Genomic DNA, 25,036 nt, shown 5'->3' on the forward strand with positions numbered 1-25,036 from the left:
TATACTCAAGTCTGACGATAGATTGAAAAAGCTAGGGTTTTAAATTAATAATAATAAATTATGCATAAATTATTTATACAAACATAAAAAACCTGGTTGTTGTTATTGTATGTATTTGGATCATATGATGTATATAACAGATCTGCTTTTTCTAGTGTGTAAATCTCAGGTCGAAGTGTATAGAATTATCGTCACTTATTGATTTTACAACGTGTTTATAGTTATCATTAGTTTGATCTTATGTGTTCCCACTATTGTTCATAACAGAAAATATAAAAAAAAGGAATAGTTCACGGTTCAGAAAAATGCCGTTCCATGTGAGACAGTAGAGACAAGAAGAAAAACGAATTTCAAGGTAAAAAAAGACAAGCTTGAGGGCACAGTACGCCCGAATGTATGCAAATATGACAGACCATTCAGTTCAACGTAGAACGACGTTTAAGATCAATCCAGATAGGAGCAGAGCCATTTTAATACGTGTTAAGCATTGATCAGATGTTTTTGTTTTATCAAAGAACAAAACTATTGTGATTGCAAAAATTTTAATTTTTAAATGATCGAGTCTAATCATGTTGTGACGACATATTTTATCAGCAATATTAACGTTCGTGATAATAGTGATCAGAGGATATTCGTCTGTCGTGTTTTCCAGATCGTTGCGGTCCAATTCCTTTTCATAACATCGACGACCATTTCGTTGAATGCGAACGAAATTTGCAGAGAGTGGTTGTACGACAGTACGTGGTTCTATTGGAGCCTGTTTGGTTTCTCCGCGGTATTTTACCTGATGCTCGCTTGTATTAAGTTGATAAGGAACAGCTATCCGTGTAACATGGTGACATTGTCTTTGCTGACTTTGTGCACTGCCATGTTCGTGTCGGCGCTCACGGCGAGCTACGAAGCACCCGTCATATACGTTGGATTCATGTCTACCGGTCTGACCGCCGCAGGGGTCTGTTTCCTGGTTAAATTTTTTCCGCTGGACGTCACCGGAGCAAACCTGTTACTCACGACAAGCTTTCTCTCTATTGTGATCTTCGTTGTGACGACCGTCGTCGTCTTGAAGTTCGTCCAGATCGAGATGAACCATCTTATCATCTGCGCAGTCGTCGTCGTCACAGTCTCTTACCTCATGATCTACTTTATCCAGTTGCTCGTCAATGGGAGGGCCGGTGAAATAAACAGCAGGGATTACGTGTTGGGGACGATCCTGCTGTACCTTTCCTTTTCCTGCGTCTTCCTGTACTGCGCATCCTTGGTTAAGGATTGTTTCAACGTATGAAAGAAATGGATAATTCGGCAGATATACAGTTCCCCTCCCTCATACCAAATTGCGTGTCGTTTCGGCCCAATCAAAGGAATTTTTAAAATATCACATGGAATATTCATATGTAAATAGCAGATATTATACTTTGAAACTTTTTCACCACACGTATACAATTCTAATGAAATAAAACTTATAGTACTACAGACTATATTTTATCTACATTATAAAAATGATATGCTAATACATGATTATTATGCAATGAAATTGTTATAATGTAAAATGTAATCATTCGACAAATTGATCGTTGGTTGAGATGATCACGCATTATCGACGTCAAAAAATTATTCTTAATTCAAAATTTTAACCAGAAATTCTATCGACATTACATTATAGTCTTAAATTCACCAATTTCTTTATTCGTAAAAACATTATTTTTAATAAGATGATAAAATAATGATGGTTTACATGTGATTAACAGAAAAAATGATAATGGAGGTTCAGCGAGTCGGTGAACACATGTTGACACATACTTCCGTCCTTCTACGAAAGACTTCCTCACTGAAGATCGCGCAAAGCCAAAATGCGTTTGAGTAGCATCAAAAAACCGGCACGCGTAGATGGTGTACGATTATGTAGGTCCAGCATGAATACAAATATTTACACTCGAGAAGAGTGTTATATTTATGAGGCTAGGATAGGATCGTAGAATACTTAAGAAAGGGCATTTGTAAGTGTGAATGATAGGATACCCTAAAGATAGCTAGAATCTGAGTAGAAATTGTGATGTCACGAATAAAAAAATATTCCCTATATCGTACTCTACAGTGAGTGAGAAGACTGTCCTACACCCCATAGGAATTTTTAAAAAAATCTGGTGAGAGAGTGTGATGTCTGGAGTGAATTAAATTTAATCATCGTTCAATTGTGACCATTAAATACAAATTTGGATCAATATAGTAATTTATTAGCGTGAATAAGGGACTCTCCTTCGCCCTGAGAAATATCGTAGTATTCTGCGGTGAACATGTGATATCTGAAACGACAAAAAAATTATTAGCGCGAATGCGTGGATTGTCCCATATGAGTCTATTTCTTCTCTCTTTCTTTCCTCTTTTTCCTTTCCCCTTCTCTTTCTTTATTTAAATTTACTTCCCGCACTTTTTCTTCCCCTGTTTATTTGTCTATATTTTTTTAATATTCCCTTTGTTTTCTTTTGACAACAAACTGAGGACGACTGGCGCCCAACGTTTATTCCTTACATTTTTTTTTCTTATCCATTAACCCACCCCCTTCACCATTGACCGGCTGGCCACCTAGGTACACACCTAGGTGGGGCTTTGACCGTAACACCGTAGCACTCTAGATGAGCGTGTGGTTTCAAGAGTGAAATTGGGCGGCCGCGGTAGCCGAGTGGTTAAGGCGTCAGACTCTCGGCTAGTAGATCTCGCGGTCGTGGGTTCGATCCCCACCGTCGTCTCTGGACTTTTTCTGCGGTGGCCGCGATTGAAAGAAATTGACACGGCACTCATCTATAGAAGGAGCGGGATCAGATCTCAGCGACCCTGAATTTGGTCCAAACCCCCTTCAAAAATGAGTTTCTTCGATGAAACAACACCGGGGGCTCAAATTCACACCTGTTGCGAGCCTTCAAAAAATGGAGTCAGGGATAAAGTACTGTAGCTGTAGCTAGTACTGTACTGTAGCTGTACAGCTACAGTCCTCAGGAGGGAACTCCAAAAAGTGAAATTAATTTATTAGCATGAAGGGGACTGTCCTACACCCTGAGGAATAAATAAACTGATGAGAGAGTGTGATGTCAGAAATGACTGTAATTTAATCACATGAATACTATAATAATTAAAATAAACAATACCGTCAATTATGACCACTAAATACATATTTGGATCAATACCGTAATTTCTATCTTGAATGAGGGGACTGTCCTACGCCCTGAGGAATATCGTATTCTGCGATGAAAGTGTGATGTCTGAAATGAAAGAAATTTTTTAGCGTGAACGATTGATTATCCCACATGTCTATACTCTAAGTGAGAGTGTGGTAGGAAGTGCGAATACCCTAATAGACTGCCCCCTATAGCGAGCACTGTAGAGTTAGAGTGTGGTGTCAGAAATAAAAGTAATTTATTAGAGTGAATGAGGGGACTATCCTGTACATTGAGGAATTTGGAGATGTCCTCTACCCTGAGAACGTGATGTCAGGAATGAATATGTGTTATGTTAATGGAAGGACTACTCATCTATCGAGCAATCTAGAGTGAGAGTGTAATGTCTGGAGTAAAAATAATTTATTAGCATGAATGAGGTGACTACTCCCCACCCCGAGGGACATCGGGTAATATGAAAGTGTGTGGTCAGGAAAAAAGTAATCTAAATGAGGAGACTATTCTCTATATATGTTAATTTTTTTTACTTTTAGTGTAAACAATTTGTAGAGGTTTTCACTCATTGAATAAACAGTAACAATGTAGGGACTAAAGTTAATCAGTATAAACTGGTTTTACAATGGTTCAATTCATGCCAACAGCCATCTAATAGAATTCATTAAGCAACCTTCGTTAGGGAGGCTGATTTTGTTTGTGTTTGTACAAGCTTTCTCACGATCTATAATCCGATTTGGACAGAAAAGATATTTTACAAACAGAACAAAAGAACTGTAATTTGCATTATTCGCATAGAATAGGCCAAACGTTTTAAAAATAAATATTCTGTTTTATTATTTTTTATTTGTGATTCTCAGCAGGACAGTAAAAAACCATCAACGAGCCTCGACAGTCAATCTTCAGTAAGGTTATTAGATCTCGCGATGTCCAGTCCAATGACGGATGGCCTTCGGATCTCCGCCTTGACCAACTGCGACGATTTGATGTGGATTTGATTTATAGCCGGTGCTGAAAGAAACCTTAGTAAGAAATTCAGATGTCCTAGAGGTAATTGATCACATCGCGGGAAAACAGGTCGAAGGGTCTGTTCCGATACTCGAAGTTTACCTCCGCCTCAACCTCCATCCGACGGATTTCCGGGCTATTCTTCAATAAACTTACCAATCTTTCGACGTCAAAAGTAGACGGTGAAGAATGCCGAGGGGGGGGAATAGAGGAAATCGATGGAATTAATATCCGAGAGGTGATTAACCTTAGATAGAGGGATCGGGTATAAAAACAAAGTCTGCCGTCTTTGTTCGAACAGAATATAACTAAGAGCACTGTCTTTATTACCTTGCAGAAGATATTTAAGAAAATATACTTAAGTGTTAATCCGTAAATATATTTTTTTAAACGAAGTTGAAGTTTTCTCTTTGTGTCAGGGAATGTGTGAATTGTATAACCCGAATTACCGTGGACGCTCTGTCAAGCATCGAGAGGGGGCTTTCAACTAACGAGATTTTGATACTGTTAATAATGATGATGATGGTGCTCACTCTGCTGTATCTCGACGATTTAGCTAATTCTCAGGTCTTAAACTCGAGATTATCTAGGCCCATTTTAGCCGGCTGTCACCCACTCGATTATTTTTTTCAACGTTATGCATACGCATAGTCTCGTCGTTTAACAGGCAGTCTTAGATTTATATAATTTATAACTCAAATAAAACCTAAGGATTTATAATAATAAGTTCTTTTCAATTAATTAAGGTTTTCGTTGAGATAAAATTAATTGATTGAAAAGAATTTATTTGGTCAAGCGGACCACGAAACCTAATAAAATATAATAAGTACTAAAATAGTGTGAAGATTGAGAAAAATACATCTTATAATACAAAACAAACCCTTAAAGCGTTTAAATATTGTTAATGTTCAACGTTAATGTTAACATTTTTTAATTAATTAATATTTATGAAAAGTATTGGTCGAGATAAAAAAAGTCAGTGTCACGAGGATTCGAACCCACGCTCTTCAGATAAATACGCCGCTGCTCTACCACTTGAGCTATCGTGACTTCGATCAGCTCGGGCACTTACTTCCCATCTGAACCTCACCTCTCCAATTTTTTCTCTTTTCTGTCATTTTTCATTTTTGAGATGGAAAATGAATATTGAATACTTAATTAAAACGTAAGGAACATTGAAAGAAATCAATAAAACTATATTAAAAAAATGAAAACTAAAATACCTAAAACATGCACATATTTGACTACTTTAGTACAATGATTAATTATTATTAATTCTGTTTCAGCCCGAGTTACAGAGATGAGAATTCATACTGGGTAGGAGCTACGGACGACAGGGTCGAAGGAGACTTCCAATGGTCCGACTCACTCCCTTTCACATATACAAGTACGTTGTTCTTCAAGTACCAGCTAATAGAAATATTCACAGTAATCATAAATTTGATGAGACAATAATTAAATACAGAATAGTTTTACGCTATTAAAACTTCATTACTTAGAAACCGTATTAATTATATTCACTATTTTTCGAGGTCCACTTGACCAATTAATATCATTCAATTAATTAAAGTTCTTATTTGATATAAAAAAAGTCAGTGTCACGAGCGGGATTCGAACCCACGACATTCGGCTTGAAACGCCGCTACTCTACCATTTGAGCTATCGTGACTTCGATGCGCTCGGGCACTAACTTCCCATCTCAACCGCACCTTTTGAATTTTCCCTCCTTTTTGCCTTTTTGACAAATTGGCAATAAATTAATTGAATGATATTAATTGGTCAAGCGGACCACGAAAAATCGTGAATTTAATGAATTAAAACGAAGTATACTTCACTAAAGCTCTCCGTGGCCATTTCATTTGTCGCCGAGAATCAAATAGTTTACACGATATTTTAAAAAGGTCGTTGGTTCGAATCCCGCTCGTGACACTGACTTTTTATGGCAACTAAAAACCTTAGGAGCTAAAGACGACAGGGTTGAAGGAGACTTCCAATGGTCCGACTCACTCCCTTTCACATATACAAATACGTTGTTCTTCAAGTACCAGCTAATAGAAATATGTACTGTAATCATAAATTTGATGAGACAATAATTAAATACAGCATAGTTGTACGCTATTCAAACTTCATTACTTACCGTATTAATTATATTCTCTATTTTTCGTGGTCCGCTTGACCAATTAATATCTTTCAATTAATTAAGGCTTTTAGTTGAGATAAAATAGTCAGTGTCACGACCGGGATTCGAAAAAAAAGGCAAAAAGGAGGGAAAATTCAAAAGGTGTGGTTGAGATGGGAAGTTAGTGTCCGAGTGGATCGAGGTCACGATAGCTCAATTGGTAGAGCAGCGGCGTATTAAGCCGAAGGTCGTGGGTTCGAATCCCGCTCGTGACACTGACTTTTTTATCTCAACTAAAAACTTTAATTAATAGTAATTATTCGTAATAGTGGATAATGTTAGTGTTGAGTTGTAGTTGTTGATTATTCTGTTGATTATGTGTTTATAGGTTTAGCAGCCAAAATTAACCTATTTTTTATTTCAATTAATTATACTTTGTCTAAGGTCTTGTTGAGTTGCAAAAAAGCCGTAGGTCGTGGGTACGAATCCCGCCCGTGACACTTTTTCCCCTCAACCAAGACCTTAGGAAAAAGTATAATTATTCAAAATAATTTATACGATTCAATTAATTAAGGTTTTTAGTTAAGATAAAAAGTCATTGTCACGAGCGGGATTCGAACCCACGACCTTTGGCTATATTCGCCGCTGCTCTACCACTTAAGCTATTGTGACTTCGATCCACTCGGACACTAACTTCCCATCTCAACCACACCTTTTTAATTTTCCCTCCTTTTTGCCTTTTTTTTCGAATCCCGCTCGTGACACTGACTTTTTTATCTTAACTAAAAACCTTAATTAATTGAATCGTATAAATTATTTTGAATAATTATACTTTTGAAGTTGAGGGGGAAAAAGTGTCACGGGCGGGATTCGTACCCACGACCTACGGCTTTTTTGCAACTCAACAAGACCTTAGACAAAGTATAATTAATTGAAATAAACAATAGGTTAATTTTGGCTGCTAAACCTATATGGATTAACACAATAATTAAAGAAGTAATTATTCTCCCCTTGTGGCCACTTTATAAGTCGTTGAGTTCCTGAATAAACGATATTTGAAAAATTCAAAAGATTGTAGGTTGAGATGGGGAATTTGTATCCAAGTGGATCAAGTCACGATAGTTTACGTACAAAAGCAGCGGCGTATTTAGCTGAAGATTATGGGTTCGAATCCTGGTCGTGATGCTAACTTTTATCACATCTTATAACATCACAAACAAAACCTTAGATAAAAAGTATATTTAATTTTTTTAACGAGTGTATTTCAATTACGAGGTTATATGAACCCTGGACCATTACCTTGCAGTAATGAACGCCGTGTCAACGCCTAAACCGTTCCGGCCACCGACGTCCCAGATAATTAGTTGCAATAATTAAAAAAAATTGTAAAAAAAACCCTTATTATATAAACTGACTTTGTGCCTTAAAAAACTGATTTGTACTAATTACTTAATGCATACCTTTGACCGTTGGATTTTACCAATCGGGCTTTGTCTGATCCTGGTCAAGGTTAAAGTTAGATCGATACCATCATCAAAAGGAGCTTGGCCTTTCCCAACATATTCAAATAAGTTTCTTTATTAATTGAAAAGCCTTGTTTGCATTCATTAAATAAAAAATAAAAATCTATTTGCAGCTGAGTTTTCCGGAGTCAAAGGATAATATTCGGAATTATGCTTAATGGAGAAACCTTTCTGCCTTTAAAAATCTTTTTAAACTCATGGAATGTTTAAAAAAATATTACAAGAACTTGTTTGATCTTTTCATAGGCCAAATCTAATAAACATAATTAAATTTATTACTTAAAAGAAAAACAGCAAGAAAAAGAATATTTAAATATTGTTAAGTCTAACCTTAACTATGTACTGTACTGAAAAAAAAGGAGGGAAAATTCAAAAGGTGCGGTTGAGATGGGAAGTTGGTGTCCGAGTGGATCGAGGTCACGATAGCTCAAGTGGTAGAGCAGCGGCGTATCANCTCTCTCTCTCCCTCTCTCAATCTCAATCTCTCAATGCCTTCTCTATATGCTAAATTAAAGATCTTTTAAGAAAGTAGACCATCAGACTGATGTCCGATAATTCGAAAAATAAATTTAATTATTACTCCCGTCAATTCGTCCATATATAAATAGGTTGTGAACAAATGAGTAGGTACATAGAGATGGGCTGTATGAAGAATCCTTTAATCGGCACATTTATCAGCACTGGGGTAATCAATAGGAGCAATAAGCAGTAATCAATCAATTTTACACAAAATATACTCTTATAAACAAAATAAACCATTTAAAGACAACCGAAGTTTGCCCCCCAACTGCCACCACCAGGGGTGGGTGATTTTCAAGGACTGACGGCTATTTATTGAAAATTGCAAAAGCTGGGATTGCCGATGGACTGCGAGAATCGATAGGCTCAACTCTGAACCTGTTTGTATGTATGTATGGATTTGTGTGGATTTGAACCTAACGAATCCAAATCCAAATTCACATACAGACAATTATTTCTCTTACTAATGTTTTTTAGTTATGTTTTTATTTTTATTATTTATAATCTCACCATGTAGTCAATGTGCATTCTATAAATAATATTGAAATTATTGTAAACGTATTTTTCTAAACAAGAGATTACTTAAAATTGCGCAGATCTTTAACAAATTAATTTCAATAAAATAGACTTGGATAACATCTAAAAATGATGAATGATGAAGTGGGTGTGGTGTTCAATTCTTTTTTTTAAAAAAGTTCCTACTCACAGTACGTTGTTTTGCAACGATCAGGATTTCGAGCCCTTTAGCTCATCATCAGGTTGAAGGAATTCTAAGATCAGGTCTCTCGACATGAATTGCCAAAGTGAACCGCTGATACCTCCGCCAACGCGACGTTCCAATTAGCAGCTGGTTTTTTTAATGGCGCTCAATTTGAACGTGCGAAATGAATTATAACAAAAATAATGTATATATATACCATAATGGTTTGAGAAATTTGAAATTAAAAAATGTAAAATTGAACATGGTGATAAAAGCATTAATAATATAACAGATTTTGATCTCCCTCCCATTTTTAAATATGTACATAAATAATATGAAACATCCAAATAATTAAATTAATTATTTTAATTGTTATTATTTTTATAATAATTTAATAATATTAAGGTATCATTCTAATTGTTTATCTTTTATATTTAATCACTAATTTATAATTAATTTCTTACAGTATTTATTATTATAATATTGATTTGGTTTATAATTTCCGCTTTTCGCACGTTCAAATTGAGCGCCATTAAAAAACCAGCTGTTAATTAGAACGTCGCGTTGGCGGAGGTCATGTCGAGAGACGTGGTTTTAGAAGTCTCAACCTGATGATGAGCTAAAGTGCTCGAAATCCGGATCTTTGCAAACTAACTTACTGTGAGTAGGAACTATCTTTTTTAAAAAAAGTATTGGATAAACATCTTGTTATAATTACATTGTACTTACAGATTGACAGTACAATCATGCTGCGTATCAAAAGTAAAAACCTTTTAAAACGTAAAAGAAAGTATGTATATTAAATTCGAGATGAACCTAATAAAAGATCTTGGATGGAGTTCGTCTCTATCCTTAATTAACATTGTTACCGTCTGTTTTACGAACATCTCCACAAGGGTATAAGATGAGGCAAAAGAAGTCGGAATAATTTATTCTGAACGACTACAAAGAAAAAAACAAGACATTTATTTCAACTTTGTGAGTCGGCAAAACGCAAATGTTTAAATATTATAACATGATTATTCGGAGATCGTAAGATGCGGTCTGGTGTGACGTAGGTTTTAGAAAAAATATTTTCTTAATCGTGCCAACGTTTCGATCTTTATTGAAATCATCTTCAGGGCCTGGGATTTCCAAACGTTGTTTTAATTTAACAAATACATGTACGATGTGGAAAAAAAAATGAAATTGCACTATGTAAAAAATTATTTTTTATATTCAATCAAGGTATTTCTACTGACTCAAAGTTGTTTTCTGCGTAATTGTGCCATTCTTGTGTGTCGTGTTGAGAGTGCCAGTGAAATATTGCTGTTTTTATGTTTATATACGTTGGATTTTGAAGGGGTGGGGAAGGTAGTCTGTATAGAAAGATATTTTTATATGAGAAGTCAGCTTCTTTGAAGTGAAAGGAGCCGGCAATGGGAAAAACGTTGGTAATGGTTCGGCCAGATTATCCTTTCAGGATTATATAATATAAAGAGCATAAAGAATATAAAGATATACAAACTGATCCTCCATAATAATCACTACCCTAAACACATAATCAACAGAATAATCAACAACTACAATTCAACACTAACATTATCCACTATTACGAATAATTACTATTAATTAAAGTTTTTAGTTGAGATAAAAAAGTCAGTGTCACGAGCGGGATTCGAACCCACGACCTTCGGCTTAATACGCCGGTATTCTACCACTTGAGCCATCGTGACTTCGATCCAATCAGTCACTAACTTCTCATCTCAACCACACCTTTTGAATTTTCCCTCCTTTTTGCCATTTTTCAAATGTCGTATAATCGGATTGGATTCTGGACGACAAATGAAATGGCCACGGAGAGCTTTGGTATAGTACACATCATTTTAAATCGTTAAATTCTTTAATTTCGTAGCCGCTTGACCAATTAGTATATTATAATTAATAAATCATAAAATAAATGTACTAATTGGTCAAGCGGACCACGAAATTAGTGAATTTAATGATTTAAAATGAAATGGCCACGGAGAGCTTTAGTGAAGTTATACTTCATTTAAACTTATTAAATTCACTAGTTTCGTGGTCCGCTTGGGCAATAAATTACGGTTTTTTGTTGAGATATGGGAGTTGGGATCGAGGTCACGATAGCTCAAGTGGTAGAGCAGCGGCGTATCTAGCAGAAAATCGTGGGTTCGAATCCCGCTCGTGCCATTCCCTATTTATCTCAACTAAAAACCTTAATTAATTGTAATATACTAATTGGTCAAGCGGACCACGAAATTAGTGAATTACTAATGATACTACATCAAATATATCAAATACAGATAAACCAGATATATCTGGACATCTAGTATTGTGACGTCGATCATTCGACGGCACGACAAATAAGGGTCCAACACTTCTAAAACTTGGGATAGTAAAGGGTAGAGGAAAAGTAAAATAAAACAAATAAAACACGCTGAAATCGACTGAAAACAAAATATATTTACAAGACAAATATATACTAGCTAAACCAAAATTGTAACATAGGGTAAGTGAGACGTTTAACTCTTCTTCCCAATTCCAACCTGCAACCACACAACGGTACAGCACAATCGCTCACCCTGGTGGTAACTAAATTATGGCAGAATTTATGTTAGGTTCGAGCAACCGTTATCGAGTCTAGAACACACCTGATCGCTTTTTTCCAGTTCAACTCCAACATCTCCCCTCCTTCAACCTTCCCCCACTCAACATTCTAATGTGCCCCATTCACTTTCCAAAAGTGACTGAAAGTGTCATCCCCAAAATGTGAGGGTGACAGTATCAAAGAACTTGTTCATGTGGCTTGTTCGTTCTTTTATGATCAAGGTTATTTTTAAAGTCCACTAGTCCACAGATTATGGTGTACATTTTTAGTAGATACTAGAATGCTTAAAACGTGCTGTGTAATATTCGTATTTTCAACTTTTTTTCGTTTTTTTACAGACTGGTTCCCCGGATGGCACGGTGGCGAGGTGAACCAACAGCCGAACGACGACGGCCTCAGCGACCAGGACTGCGTCGAACTGCGCCGACTTTATAAACTCCCTGGATTTTCAAGGGCTTCCGACTTGGCAGAGACGTTCATGTGGAACGACAGAGACTGCAAGCATGACAATCTTTACATCTGCGAGCGACTCGTGTCCGGAGGTGCGTTTGAAATTGACAGATTTCTAAACATGAAACGCATTAACAATATAAGTCCGCGTTCAAAGAAATACACTTTTCAACAAAAGAGTTTAGATGACTTTAAAAAAAGAAAAGAAATTTTGGATTAGGAATTATAATAAATATATGTACACACATGTACCTATTCAGAGTCTCACTCATTCTTAAAAACATTCCCTCCTATCTACATACCATTTATTCAATTATTGTGGTGGTGTCGTCGATATTGCTCCATCACTCTTTATTCGTATAATATAATTAACCTACTTAATTGAGGGTCGATTCGCTACTTACCATCGACTCTCTCGAGTACACATTCACACTAATAAATAAATTCACTCTCCACATACATGAGGTTCCCGCATACGCGGTCATCCTAAAAAGGATTCTGAGGATCTATACTGTCTGCACCTAGCCTATTCGGCCTTATCGGACGTTTTCATTCTCAAGATGAGAGCTGACGCATCACCTCCGCATACGACAGGATGGTGTTACTGCCGCAGCATTGGTGTAGAAGCAGCTCAGCCCCGAAGGGCCAAGACAACTTCGCTCCCCGCTTGTTCATTCCGAGTGGTCGGGTCTGCATTATGCATCAGACCGTATGCCGCGGCGCAAAGTGCTACCTAAGCCGAAATACATCAGCCCGGTCTCCCGCGCACTCCCTAGATAGAGAAGGCTACTTTATCTCCCAGAGTATTGGGGCTTCTTTAGCGTAGAAACTACCGGATCCGCTCCGGCCGTGGTTTCGATTAAAGTGGGATTTCTAACCACCTCCTAGAGGAGTACCGCCTACGGTAAAGCCTCATATCGAGCTCAGCCTACACCTACGTGGAAAGCATACTCGAGTAGAAGCAACCCGTTCCATCCGCCACTACTCACGCATTCGAGGGACTTTCCAGCACAATCATCAAGCCTCAATGTCTATATGCTGCCGTCCGATCCGCCGTATCCCGTTGGCCGCGTGTATAACGGTGGTCATACGCAAGCTTCGTGCGAAGATCACAGGTAGAAGACAGGCTCTTCTCTAAGTTCCCGCCAGGGGCTTCACCACGTAACACTACGAATCCATTCCCATTGTAACAGAGGGTGAATTTGGAACATATCTGTTACCACGTAGTATAGATGGTTATGCAGCTTCCCCCTTCTATGCAGAGCGGATCTGGTACCTTAACCCTCATGTGCCTCTGATAACGCACCCGCCGCCCATGCCGGGCGACACGAGTACAGCTTGTGCTTTAGAGAGGTTGCCACGCCCTCTGGGCTACAATATTATTTTGCGCCCGGTATGGTATGGTATGGTATGGTGGAAGGGATGCCGGGAAGCGGGGCTTGTGTTCCCCAGGCACTGCAGCCTTCTGGCGTATTGTACCTTCCCAGTTCCCTAGTTTAGTCAATAGACTCAATCCTTCTTCTCAGAAGTATCAGGTCATTGACTGTTATTGCTGCAACTTGGTTCCCTGAGTCTTTTTCGTACGTTAGGTTAAACCTCCATTGAGCTGTTGCTTCGCATTCGAAGATGATATGAGTGGCTGTTTCCTCCTCCTCATTACATAATCTGCAAATGGGGTCATCGCTATATATACCCATATTGTGTAGATGTTTTCTCAGATACCAGTGACCGGTTAGTAGTCCCACCACTCCTCTGAGCCCGGACTCTCCACATACAACTAGGGACAAAAATCTATCATTCCCATACAAAAGAAAACACCCTTTTTTCACTAAAAATCGGAACGGGGGCCCAGATACTCGCTGCCGTGCTTAAGCACGATTCTCATATTAGGTGGCAATCCTACACGCTCTCTATATTGAACCAAGGCGTTGCCCCCTTCCTATACATCGGGGTATACATCGAGCAAACTTTCTCTACATGCCTGACGCAAAGGCGAGCTTGGTCGAAAGGAAGTGTCCGTGTGTCAACTTCGCATGGCTTATCAATCGAGTGAGAATGACCCTTCTTCTACCTTCGACTGTGGTCTTGTTATGCGAGAGCTTCTCTGCCTACCCGGTCCACCAGTGTTACCACTTTCTTTTAGTCATATTTTATTGCATATTTATCGTCAGAGGGCGTGATCGCGGTGATTAAGTCCGGAGGTCACGTCCTCCCGGTCTTAGTATAATGGTTATCTTAGTATTTCTAAGCTCATTTTATGTAAATATTACTTTCTATAAACCCTTGTATCCTTTACATAGACTTCTTTGTTTAAATAAAACCATTGTCGTAAAATAAATATCGTTGAGTGAATGAATAATTAAAGACAGTTGGAATTACTAATTGTCACGATAACAATCGCATTTATTCGCTTCGGATCGTCTGGTATATTTTTCACGTAATTTTCAGTTTGTCCCAATTCAAAGAATTTCGTTCATTGTAGCGCATTGTTTGTGAAATACAATTGAAATTGAAGAACCGAACAATTTAGGTTTTAATCAAAATCACTAAGGCTGTAATATTTTCTTAATTGACCCAAAACCGGATTAATTTCATCAAGAAGCCAATATTTTCAAAATGAGCAAACTTATATCCAGAAACAAACACAAATACATACTCTAACGCATTCAAGTTTGATTTGTCACTCTCTCACTTTTTCCCTTTTTATCCTTTTCTATTTTTCCCCTTTGCAATATTTTTCATGATATCCATTTTAATATCCCCCATCCTTTATTTTCCGCTCCAGGTATCTCTTTACTCTCTCCATCTCTCTCTCACTTTCTCTCTCTCTCTCTCTCACTGCCATCTTTCTGTCTTCCCCGTATATCTACTTCAGGTTTCTCATTTTATGTAGTTTGTATCTGTTTACCGATTTGCTCTCCTACATTGTTCCATCCATGTTTTTCTATCCATGTACTTGTCGTTTATATTTTCTCTCTGACAAATAAATTTTGCCCGGCTTTGTACAACTGCACATTTTTACAGTCTTCTCTCTTTTTCTGCCCTTTTTCCTTATCAAATTTTCAAAAAAAATTTCTCTTCGTTTTATTCGTTTTCCTTCTCTCTCTCCCTTTTAAAAATAATCAAACTTCAACGACTACGAAAAAAATCTATCAATCATCATCCCACTTCCCCCATTGGTTTTTTCGTTTCACTTTTTCTCTCTCCTTCTTCACACCTCTCTCAGTCTGTTATTCACACTCTATCTACCCATCTGTTTATCTCTCTCTCCCTCCCCCCTCACTCTCTCTCTCTATCTATCTATCTTTCTCTAATCTTTTTTTTATTTACCCTTTCTATACGTAATTGATGAGTAAACATGTTTTATAAACAAATCTGTAATGCTGTTCCATTTTAGACATTTGTGGCAACCTTGAATTTAATTATCACGCCAACAAATTTCTCTCTCACCCTCTCTTAATAGCTCTCTAAATATTATAATTGAAGAATTTTGGTTTTCGTTCATGGGCAAGCAACGTACTACTAATGTTTTGATGTGGTTGATATTAGGCTTAGTATTAAATTTATTTCGCGTAATTTCTGATTTTCTATGTTTAATTATAACTAACGTCTAGGAAAAAGGGTTTAAACGGCATAACTGACCAAAAAAAATCGTTTTACAGTTTAAGTATTCACACAACTCATACATTACTAACAACATCAATTCAATTATATTTTATAAAATAATTTTTACCTTAAAAAAAGTAATGAAACAAGTGTCAATATAATTAGGGAGGTCAATGTTAGAATTTTAGTATATTTAATTATTAAAAAATCCGCTGTGAAAGGTAAAGGGCATTCCATCGATATAAAAAACTAGTATGTTTAACTGTGTATTTATACTAATTTATTTACGAAAGCTAAAACGGAAAATATTTCTTTTTGCCCTTAATAATCCGCTTGCCACGATATTGTGAAGTGTTTGCTTTGATTCTGCCTTGCGATCTTCTTCTCTCTGGCCAACAGCGTTTACTTTTAATTTCGGTTAAAAGCATATTCTAAAAAGACGTGTCTCGAGTCACGTACAAGTGTTGGTTCATGCTAAATTATACAAAAACGTTAACTAGCTGTTGTACGAAAACAGTGACGCAGTTGAAACACTTGTACGTGAAAAAATTTCAACTTTTATGAGTTTTTTGTTCTTCGCAGATGACCAGCTGGTCTTCATTAAGAAAACAAAACTAATCAATACTAATTACCAATGTGGGTAATTGTTTTTAATTAATTAAAGTTTTTAGTTGAGATAAAAAAAAGTTAGTGTCAGGTTTTTCATTGATAGAACTAGTTTTTTATCGCATCCGGAGGTGTATTAATCAACTCCTGAAAAATCTCTTCTTTTAGATTTTTTTAACGGTTTTTTATTGAGATGATAAAGTCAATGGCACGAGTGGGATTCGAACCCACGATGTTCGGCTAGATACGCCGCTGCACTACCACTTGAGCTATCGTGACCTCGATCCACTCGAACACTAACTTCCCATCTCAACCCCACCTTATGAATTGTCCCTCCTTTTTGCCATTTTTTTTTTCAAATGTCGTGTAATCTATTTGATTCTCGGAGACAAATGAATTGGCCACGGAGAGCTTTAGTGAAGGTATACTTCATTTAAATTTATTAAATACACTATTTTCGCGGTCCGCTTGGCCAATTAATATCTTTCAATTAATTAAGGTTTTTAGTTGAGATAAAAAAGTCAGTGTCACGAGCGGTGTTCGAAAAAAAGGCAAAAAGGAGGGAAAATTCAAAAGGTGGGGTTGAGATGGGAAGTTAGTGTCCGAGTGGATCGAGTTCACGATAGCTCAAGTGGTAGAGCAGAGGCGTATATAGCCGAAGGTCGTGGGTTCGAATCCCGCTCGGGACACTGACTTTTTTATCTCATCTAAAAACCTTAATCAATTGAAACAATATTAATTGATCAACCGGACCACGATACTAGTGAATTTAATTGTTTTTAATAATACGTAAGACAAGCCTGTATCGGGAATATTACATTTAAAAAAATCGAAGAAATTTTTTTTTTAAAACACCAGATTTGTGGTTTAAAAAAAATAGTTTCTATACATTGTAAGCGATTTAAATATGTGCCTGATAATTCAATCTAGAGTTGGAAAAACTGTCTAAAATAGAACCACATTACAGATTTGTTTATAAAACTGGTTTACTCATCAATTACTTATACAAAAAGTAAATAAAAAAAGATTATAGTCAGAGATAAACAGTTGGAGAGGTAGAAAGTGAGTAAGAGTGTTAGAAAAATATAGAGATGCGAAAAGGTAGAAAAAATCAAAATGAGAAAACGAATAGGAAGTGTGGGAGAACGATTTATTTTATTTTATTTTATTTTATTTGTTTATTTTATTTATTTATTTTTTTATAGTCGCAGAAATTTGGTCATTGTCAGATAAATGGATAGATAGATGGATAGATAGATAGATAGATAGATAGATAGATAGATAGATAGATAGATAGATAGATAGATAGATAGATAGATAGATAGATAGATAGATAGATAGAGAGAGAGAGAGAGAGAGAGAGAGATGGAGAGAGAGGGAGAGATTGAGAGAGAGGTGCGAAAGAGGAAGGGAGAGAAAGAGACAGATATAGACAAACAATGAGTGAGAGATGTTGAGAGGTTGGGACAGGGAGCAAGACAGAATGAAAGAAACAGTGATTTGAGGGAAAATATAAAGATAGATAGAGAGCTAGAGAGAAAGAAAGGTTGTTATAAATAGAATAAGTGTGTCCCTATGAAACGAAGAAGATATAAATAAAATAAGTAAAAAAAACAAATCTGCAGATGGTAAATTAAGAGGAATTCAAAAACATGCAGAAATAAAAGGGTACAAATGATTTTAAGAAAATAGAACAGTAAATAGAGAATGAGGAAGAGAGAGAAAGAGTTAGTAAGAGAGAGAAACAGAAAGACAGACGATAGAAAGTGAGAACGAAAAACGAAAAAAAATGGAAAGTCGAATGAATAGATATAGAGCGAAGAAAAAATAAAAATGAAAGTGGGTAATGGCAAAAATACACATAAAAGATGTAAAAAGAATGAAAAAGGTAAAAGAAAATTTAAGAAGAAATAAAATGAGTTGTAATTGTAACAGGGATTATAAAATAAAGTAAGTGTGTACTTATGAAACGTAGGAAGTAAAAATGTAAGCAAGTGAAAGAGAAAAAATGCGGAAGGAAAGATTAAGAAAAATTTAAAAAACATACAGCAAATGAATTTAAAAAAAAATAGGTGAGAAAAGAGTGAGCTTGTGACTGCAACTACCAAATAAAGTAATTCAAAAATGGAAAAATGTACTAATAAATACTGAAACTGAGAAAGCCCAAATGTCAACATTTGGATGATAAACTGTTTCTAATACCCCTAGAAATATTCCAGTCCTATTGCATTGCATCAAAAATCTGTTGAATTCTTTGTTCATGATTGAGTTATTATTTACAGAACGAATGCTAACCAAGGAAGAGTTAAAAGGAGCGGAATGCAACCGGACGATTATTCTTACATCGGAAGATCCTAGGACGACCGTCACGTCGCCGGAATTCCCTCGGCCCTACCCAGACGAAACGGTGTGCCTGGTGAAAATTGAAACACCCCTCTTTTTCACCATCCTTCTTGAATTCGAAGAACTTGTACTGGAGCACGAACCAACGTGAGTATTTTCAACACAATTGTCTTCAAATAGCGCGGAAAAGGTTAATATTTGTTATAATTTTCAATTAATTAAAGTTTTTAGTTGAGATAAAAAAGTCAATGTCACGAGCGGGATTCGAACCCACGACCTTCGGCTAGATACGCCGCTACTCTACGACTTGAGCTATGGTGACTTCGATCCACTTGGACATTAACTTCCTATCTCAACCCCACCATTTGAATTTTCCATCCTTTTTGTCATTTTTAACTTAATTAATTGAAAGTTATTAATTTGTCTAGCGGACCACGACAACTCCACAGTTTTCTTTTTAATTCTACAAATATCCTCGTTACACTGGCATTTGGTTACTATATTTTGTGAGGTTGACAGCCTTTGAATATTTAATCATTGTAATCCACCATTACGTGATTTATCGGCGTGTGATAAGAGTTGGCACTAATTCTAGTTGGAACATCGATTGATATTCGAAGGCAATACAAATTGACAGATTCCCTCGAATTTATATGACCGTTTTTCCGTTTTTTTCCTAATGTGTGGTGATTAGTGACCGTTAAGCGATAATTATTCAGAAATCGTGAGATGCGGTCTGGTGAGATGTAGGTTTCAGAAAAACCTTTTCTTTATCGGGCCAACGTTTCGATCTTTATTGAGATCATCTTCAGGGCTCAAAGTGTTTCTCTTCTGTGTAATTGTGCCATTCTTTCGTGTCGTGTTGAGAGTGCCAGCTGACGCCAACACGACACGAAAGAATGGCACAATTACACAGAAGACAAACACGTTTCTGAAAACTACATCACACCAGATCGCATCTCACGATTTCTGAATAATTATTTTTTTCTCATATTCGTATTTACTGGATTACATTTTTTGTTTAAATTTTACGTTTCTATATATCAAGATGGCTTACCATAGACAAAAAGCCACTATCCAAACACCAATATTTATTCGATTTTTAACAACATATAGGAGGGGGGGTCTGTGGCCGCAACGGTTTAAGCGTTGACACGGCGCTCATCACTGTAAGGTGAAGATCCCGGGTTCGAACCCAGCAGTCCTGCATTCGCACCCGACATACTTACAAATGGCCTTTTTTTCAAAAACACCGGCACCCTGAGGGTTTATATGACCTCTGCGGTTGCGAACCCTCTTAAAAAAAAACACGCTGAAGTTGTGGTTAAGAACTAAATAAGGTTAAGTACTAAATAAATTATTCCTATAAGTTATTAGTTATTAAGAACTAAATAAAATTGGTATTTTATAAACGTATGTTTACTTTTATTATACATTAACCTTATTAGAAAAATATTACCAATTAGCTTTATTAAAAATTTAGATTGTATTATTGATTAAGTTCCTCGCCTTTGAGGATCGGGTAAAAATATTGTCGACATTTATAAAAGATTGATTAAACAACAAACATAAAAAAACACATCATTTTCACATACATATAGACAAATAAATGAGTAATGTTGAATAAAATATATCTTAACGGTACTTCCTGTAAACATGTTCAATAATAAAATCGAAAAATTATCCATAAAAATAATTTTTTATTTTAGAAAAACGCATGGGAACAATGGTTTCCTCGTTTAAAAATAACACAAATTATACAGCTACCATCTAAATTTAACGATATCCTATCGAATAAAATTAAAAAGAGTACAGACAGTAAATTTTAATAGATATCCTTTTGTATCTTTCTAATTTTGAATTTTGGTGCATATTAATTAATATTCAAAAAATGCCCAATTAAGTGTACACAAATTTTTTCGAAATGAAAAATTTATGTCACAGACGGGATTCGAACCCACGACTTTCGGCTCAATACGCCGCTGCTCTAGCACTTGAGCTACCGTTACTTCGATCGCCCATGCCACAAACTTCTCATTTCGACTACCCGATTTTATTCTAATTATCAGCAAATCGCGGCTTCATATAGAAACACTTTTTATTAACGATTATTCTAGATTAGCGGGACTGTGTACGATTCACAAGTGTGATTCTAGATTAATACTAAATTTTATCAGCTTGTATTAAATATATAAAAACTCAATTAACTGTACACAATTTTTTTCGAAATGAAAAATTTGTGTCAGGCGGGATTCGAACCCACGACTTTCGGCTCAATACGCCGCTGCTCTACCACTTGAGCTACGGTTACTTTGATTGCCCATATAGAAACACTAGAAATCATGAAGCCGCGATTTGCTTATAATTAGAATAAAATCGGTTAGTCGAAATGAGAAGTTTGTGGCATGGGCGATCAAAGTCACGGTAGCTCAAGTGGTAGAGCAGCGGCGTATTGAGCCGAAAGTCGTGGGTTCGAATCCCGCCTGTGACACAAATTTTTCATTTCGAAAAAAATTGTGTACAATTAATTGAGTATTTATATATTTAATAGAAGCTGATAAAATTTAGTATTCAAAAAATGTACCATTACAAATAGTTAAATATACAAGGTATGAGGCAAGCTAAGAGATGTGTAATTCTCTGAAGAAAAAAAAGACGAAGAAACTGTTTTCTCTCTCTACAGGCAGGATTAGAAGAAATTAATAAGCCTATACATATACCATTGCTCTCACCACCTAAAGAAGACGGGCAAAGCACAAATGCCGATGCAAAGCAGAGACGTCGACACATGTCTTTGGGAATGTCAAATATTAGCCCGGTTACAGTACAGTCATTTCGGTAAGGCAATTCTCACACCAAAAAGGCGAATCAAGAGGCACCGAAAAAAGTGCTTAGTTTTATAGGAAAAATTCACCCGGATTGACTATAACTTATGTTTTTTCCTTCTCGAAGATGGGATAATAGGTCATCTAAAAAAACAACAACCGGTTTTTCTTTCGATCCATGTCGTTTCGGATTTATTTTAATCCTTCCTCAGGTGAGTTAACGCAGTGGTTAAGACAGTGGTCGTCAATCATTAATGTTTTGTAACAGTTTATTATACAAAATAGTCATTATGGTACATATTTAAGTCTTTCAGACTCGGAACAGACATTTTAATATTTTGAACCTGACTAACTCTAGGATTGACTTTAGATGTTCCACAATATACCACTATACAATGCAGTGGAACAATGGATTTTTAAAATAGTTGCTCAATTGAAAATTAGATTACTTTATACATGCCAGTTATGACAAACTGTATACACTTTGCCCCGTAAAATGTTAACTAAAAATCTGAACGTGTTAAGAAGTTATTATCACAATTAATTATGGATAACTTATATTATATATAATTTTTATATTTAAAAAAAAAAAAAAACTCTTGTAGAATTTAACCTTCATATCAAAGACCAGCTATTATTGGCGTAATTTAAACGGGGACAATTTGCTGTAGATCAGTCTGGTCGTCTCAACAACACAATATTGCATTTTTATATTTGCCCACTCCATTATTACCTAAACAACCAATATTCGACTTATACACAATCACTAACTACTGACGACAATTCATTATGGACTGCTACAAGAAAAATCCTCAAATATAAAACCACATCTCTTCCTCTACAACGGTCAGATGGAACTTGGGCTAAATCCGAAGAGGACAAAGCCCAACTCCTAGCCCAACACCTCTCTGCAGTATTCAATCCAACCCAGACATCCAAGACCTCCACCATTCTGAAAAAATGCTTAACGAACTTGACGAACCACTACCTCTCTCCCTCCCTCCAAAACCTTTCTCCCCTAAAGAAGTCAAGCAGGCCATCCTAAACCTTTCCAAAAAGAAATGTCCAGGTTACGACATAATCACTCCCATCATCCTATCCCAACTACCTAAAAAAGCCATTATCTTTACAACCTACCTATTCATCGCTGTCCTACGTACAAACCATTTCCCCACCTGTTGGAAAATTTCTTCCATCAGGATGCTCCCAAAACCTAAGAAACCAAATCACCTTCCTAGCTCCTACCGACCCATCAGTCTTTTGCCCATTATTGGAAATACTGGAAAAGCTCCTATTGAACCGCTTGACCAAGGAAATTCCTACAAACACAATTCCCCATCACCAATTCGGCTTTCGGAGTTGCCACTCAACTGTACAACAAGCAAATCGCATAATCGACGTTATTTCCACATCCCTTGAGCTAAAACAGTATTGTCCGGGTGTGTTCTTGGATATACACCAAGCCTTTGACCGAGTAAGGCATTCTGGGCTGCTGTGGAAGCTCAAGAACATCCTCCCAGCAACCTATTACCTTAACCTAAAATCCTATCTTAACGATCGTTTCTTCCAAGTATCCCACAAAAATTCACTGTCTCCTATCCATCCTTTTCTTGCAGGTGTCCCACAGGGTAGCGTGCTCGCTCCTTTACTTTATTCAATTTATACCTCCGACCTACCTACGCAACCTAACACTATCACCTTCACCTTTGCCGATGATACCGCAATCCTTTCTCCTGATAAAGATCCTGTCACTGCTTCCCGTAATCTTCAAAATCACCTAAACACCCTAGAATGCTGGCTCCGTCGGTGGAGAATCAAGATCAACGAAACCAAATCAACGAACATAATATTTACTCTAAACAAGACAACACTCCCACCAGTATACCTCAACGTCCCCATCCCAATTGCGAACCATGTACGATACCTCGGACTCTTCCTGGACAAACGACTGACGTGGAACCTCCATACACGACTTAAACGCACAGACTGTAATATACGATTTTTCATGCTTAAACGACTACTCGACAGACGATCAAAACTCTCACTAATAAACAAAAGAAAACTTTACGTTGCCCTCCTGGCCCCCATTTGGACATACGGTCTTGAACTTTACGGTACTGCTAAGCGTTCCAACCTCAATCGAATCCAATCCCTTCAATCTAAAATCCTCTGAACAATAGTACAAGCCCCTTTCTATGTATCCAATCACACCATCCATACCGACCAAAATGTCCCTTTTTTTACCGAGCTAGCCCATTCCCGCTACAAAACGTTCCATTCCAAACTACTCCATCATCCGAACCCTTTCGTCCAAAACCTGTCATCCACCACATTACCTAATAATCCCAACAGAAGACTGAAGCGTCGGTGGCCCCGCGACAACCTTAACAATTGACATCGGTCTCCTACGAAGTACATCTCGCTCATCGTATTGATTAACTAACGGCTACCATCACTGGATGGTAATTGTTCAAGATTTCACGCTACCGTTAATAATTTTATATGTAAATACTATCTGCTTTACTTGTTGCGTCGAAGAATGCAGTTGTAAAAAACAAATAAAAAGTTTAAAAAAAAAATATTTGCCCACTCCATTTAATCGAAAAAGGTGCGATTAGGCCGCCAAAAGGTCGACGCGATGGAGCCGAAAGGATACGAACGGCTTTTACGCTTTTGCGCCTCCTGCCCCTTTATACACAGAGATATTTGAATTATAAAAAGGGTCGCAATGTCAGACCCGAAACGCTGTTTTTCTGGAGATCATTCCGCCATTCAATAATGAATGGGAAAAGGGGAACCTTTTTCCCGGCCGGCGGTTAATACGGCCAGCAGTTCTGGTTTATTTAAAAACACTGCCCAACTCTTTACCTATTTATCGTGGTAATCCTTTCCTTAAATTACGGATGCGTTTTGTTCACGCCATTGTTGAATAAAGTCCCAAAAACCAAGTGTAACTGCCAGCATAAATACTTAACTTTAAATTTCCTACAGCCCTTTGGCATCAGCGTCGCCGCTGATAAATAAACTAAAGTATCGGATCCTTGGAAAAGAAATGGGCAATCTGAAAAACAAAAGGTCTTATTCCTGTGAGTCGGAAGATTAATAATTGTCCGAGATGTCAACGAAAAGTAAGCACAGTACAAATTATTTATAACAATACTGATTATAAGGAACGACCTGTCATAACGTACAAAATCTCGAAAACATAGAAAACCGTTAAATCCGTTATCACGAACATATTTTGGGATCCTTGGAGTCGTATATCGGTTATAGCGGACATCATGTAAAAGTAAACACAGATGCCTAATGATTCTAGGATTGATTCTTCTCCCTTCCTTGAACTCTACAAGTCTCTCTCAAGTTAGCACAATAGGCAGACGACATATGCTTATATGCGATCGGAAAATCAATTGATGCATGCAAACAGGCTATCAGGGAGATCACCGAAATTTTATCTAAGTGGTTGGAAAGAAACGGGTTAGAAATTTCACAACAGAAATCTGTGCTATGTCCCTTCACCAACAAACGCTCAATTCCTTTGGCTGATTTCGAAACTCTAAATGTC

General features: G+C 36.9%; 1 protein-coding gene and 2 non-coding genes across 6 annotated transcripts in view; 2 read left to right on the forward strand and 1 right to left on the reverse strand.

The window, feature by feature from the left end:
* Positions 1 to 25,036, forward strand: part of LOC106663479 — a 219,479-nt gene that overhangs the window by 135,877 nt on the left and 58,566 nt on the right. For all 4 annotated transcript variants that reach the window (XM_024229694.1, XM_024229695.1, XM_024229697.1 and 1 more), the window contains exons 7-9: positions 5,459 to 5,559; positions 11,980 to 12,183; positions 18,586 to 18,793. In XM_024229694.1, coding sequence (XP_024085462.1) covers positions 5,459 to 5,559; positions 11,980 to 12,183; positions 18,586 to 18,793 — 513 coding nt within the window. The remainder of the gene's footprint in view (positions 1 to 5,458; positions 5,560 to 11,979; positions 12,184 to 18,585; positions 18,794 to 25,036) is intronic.
* Trnae-uuc lies at positions 5,769 to 5,841 on the reverse strand. Its single transcript has one exon. It is a non-coding gene; the product is annotated as a tRNA-Glu (tRNA).
* Positions 6,494 to 6,566, forward strand: Trnan-auu. The gene has a single exon. It is a non-coding gene; the product is annotated as a tRNA-Asn (tRNA).

Source organism: Cimex lectularius, unplaced genomic scaffold (assembly GCF_000648675.2).
Source record: "Cimex lectularius strain Harlan isolate CLEC.00 unplaced genomic scaffold, Clec_2.1 scaffold375, whole genome shotgun sequence".
Taxonomy (NCBI): Eukaryota; Metazoa; Arthropoda; class Insecta; order Hemiptera; family Cimicidae; genus Cimex; species Cimex lectularius.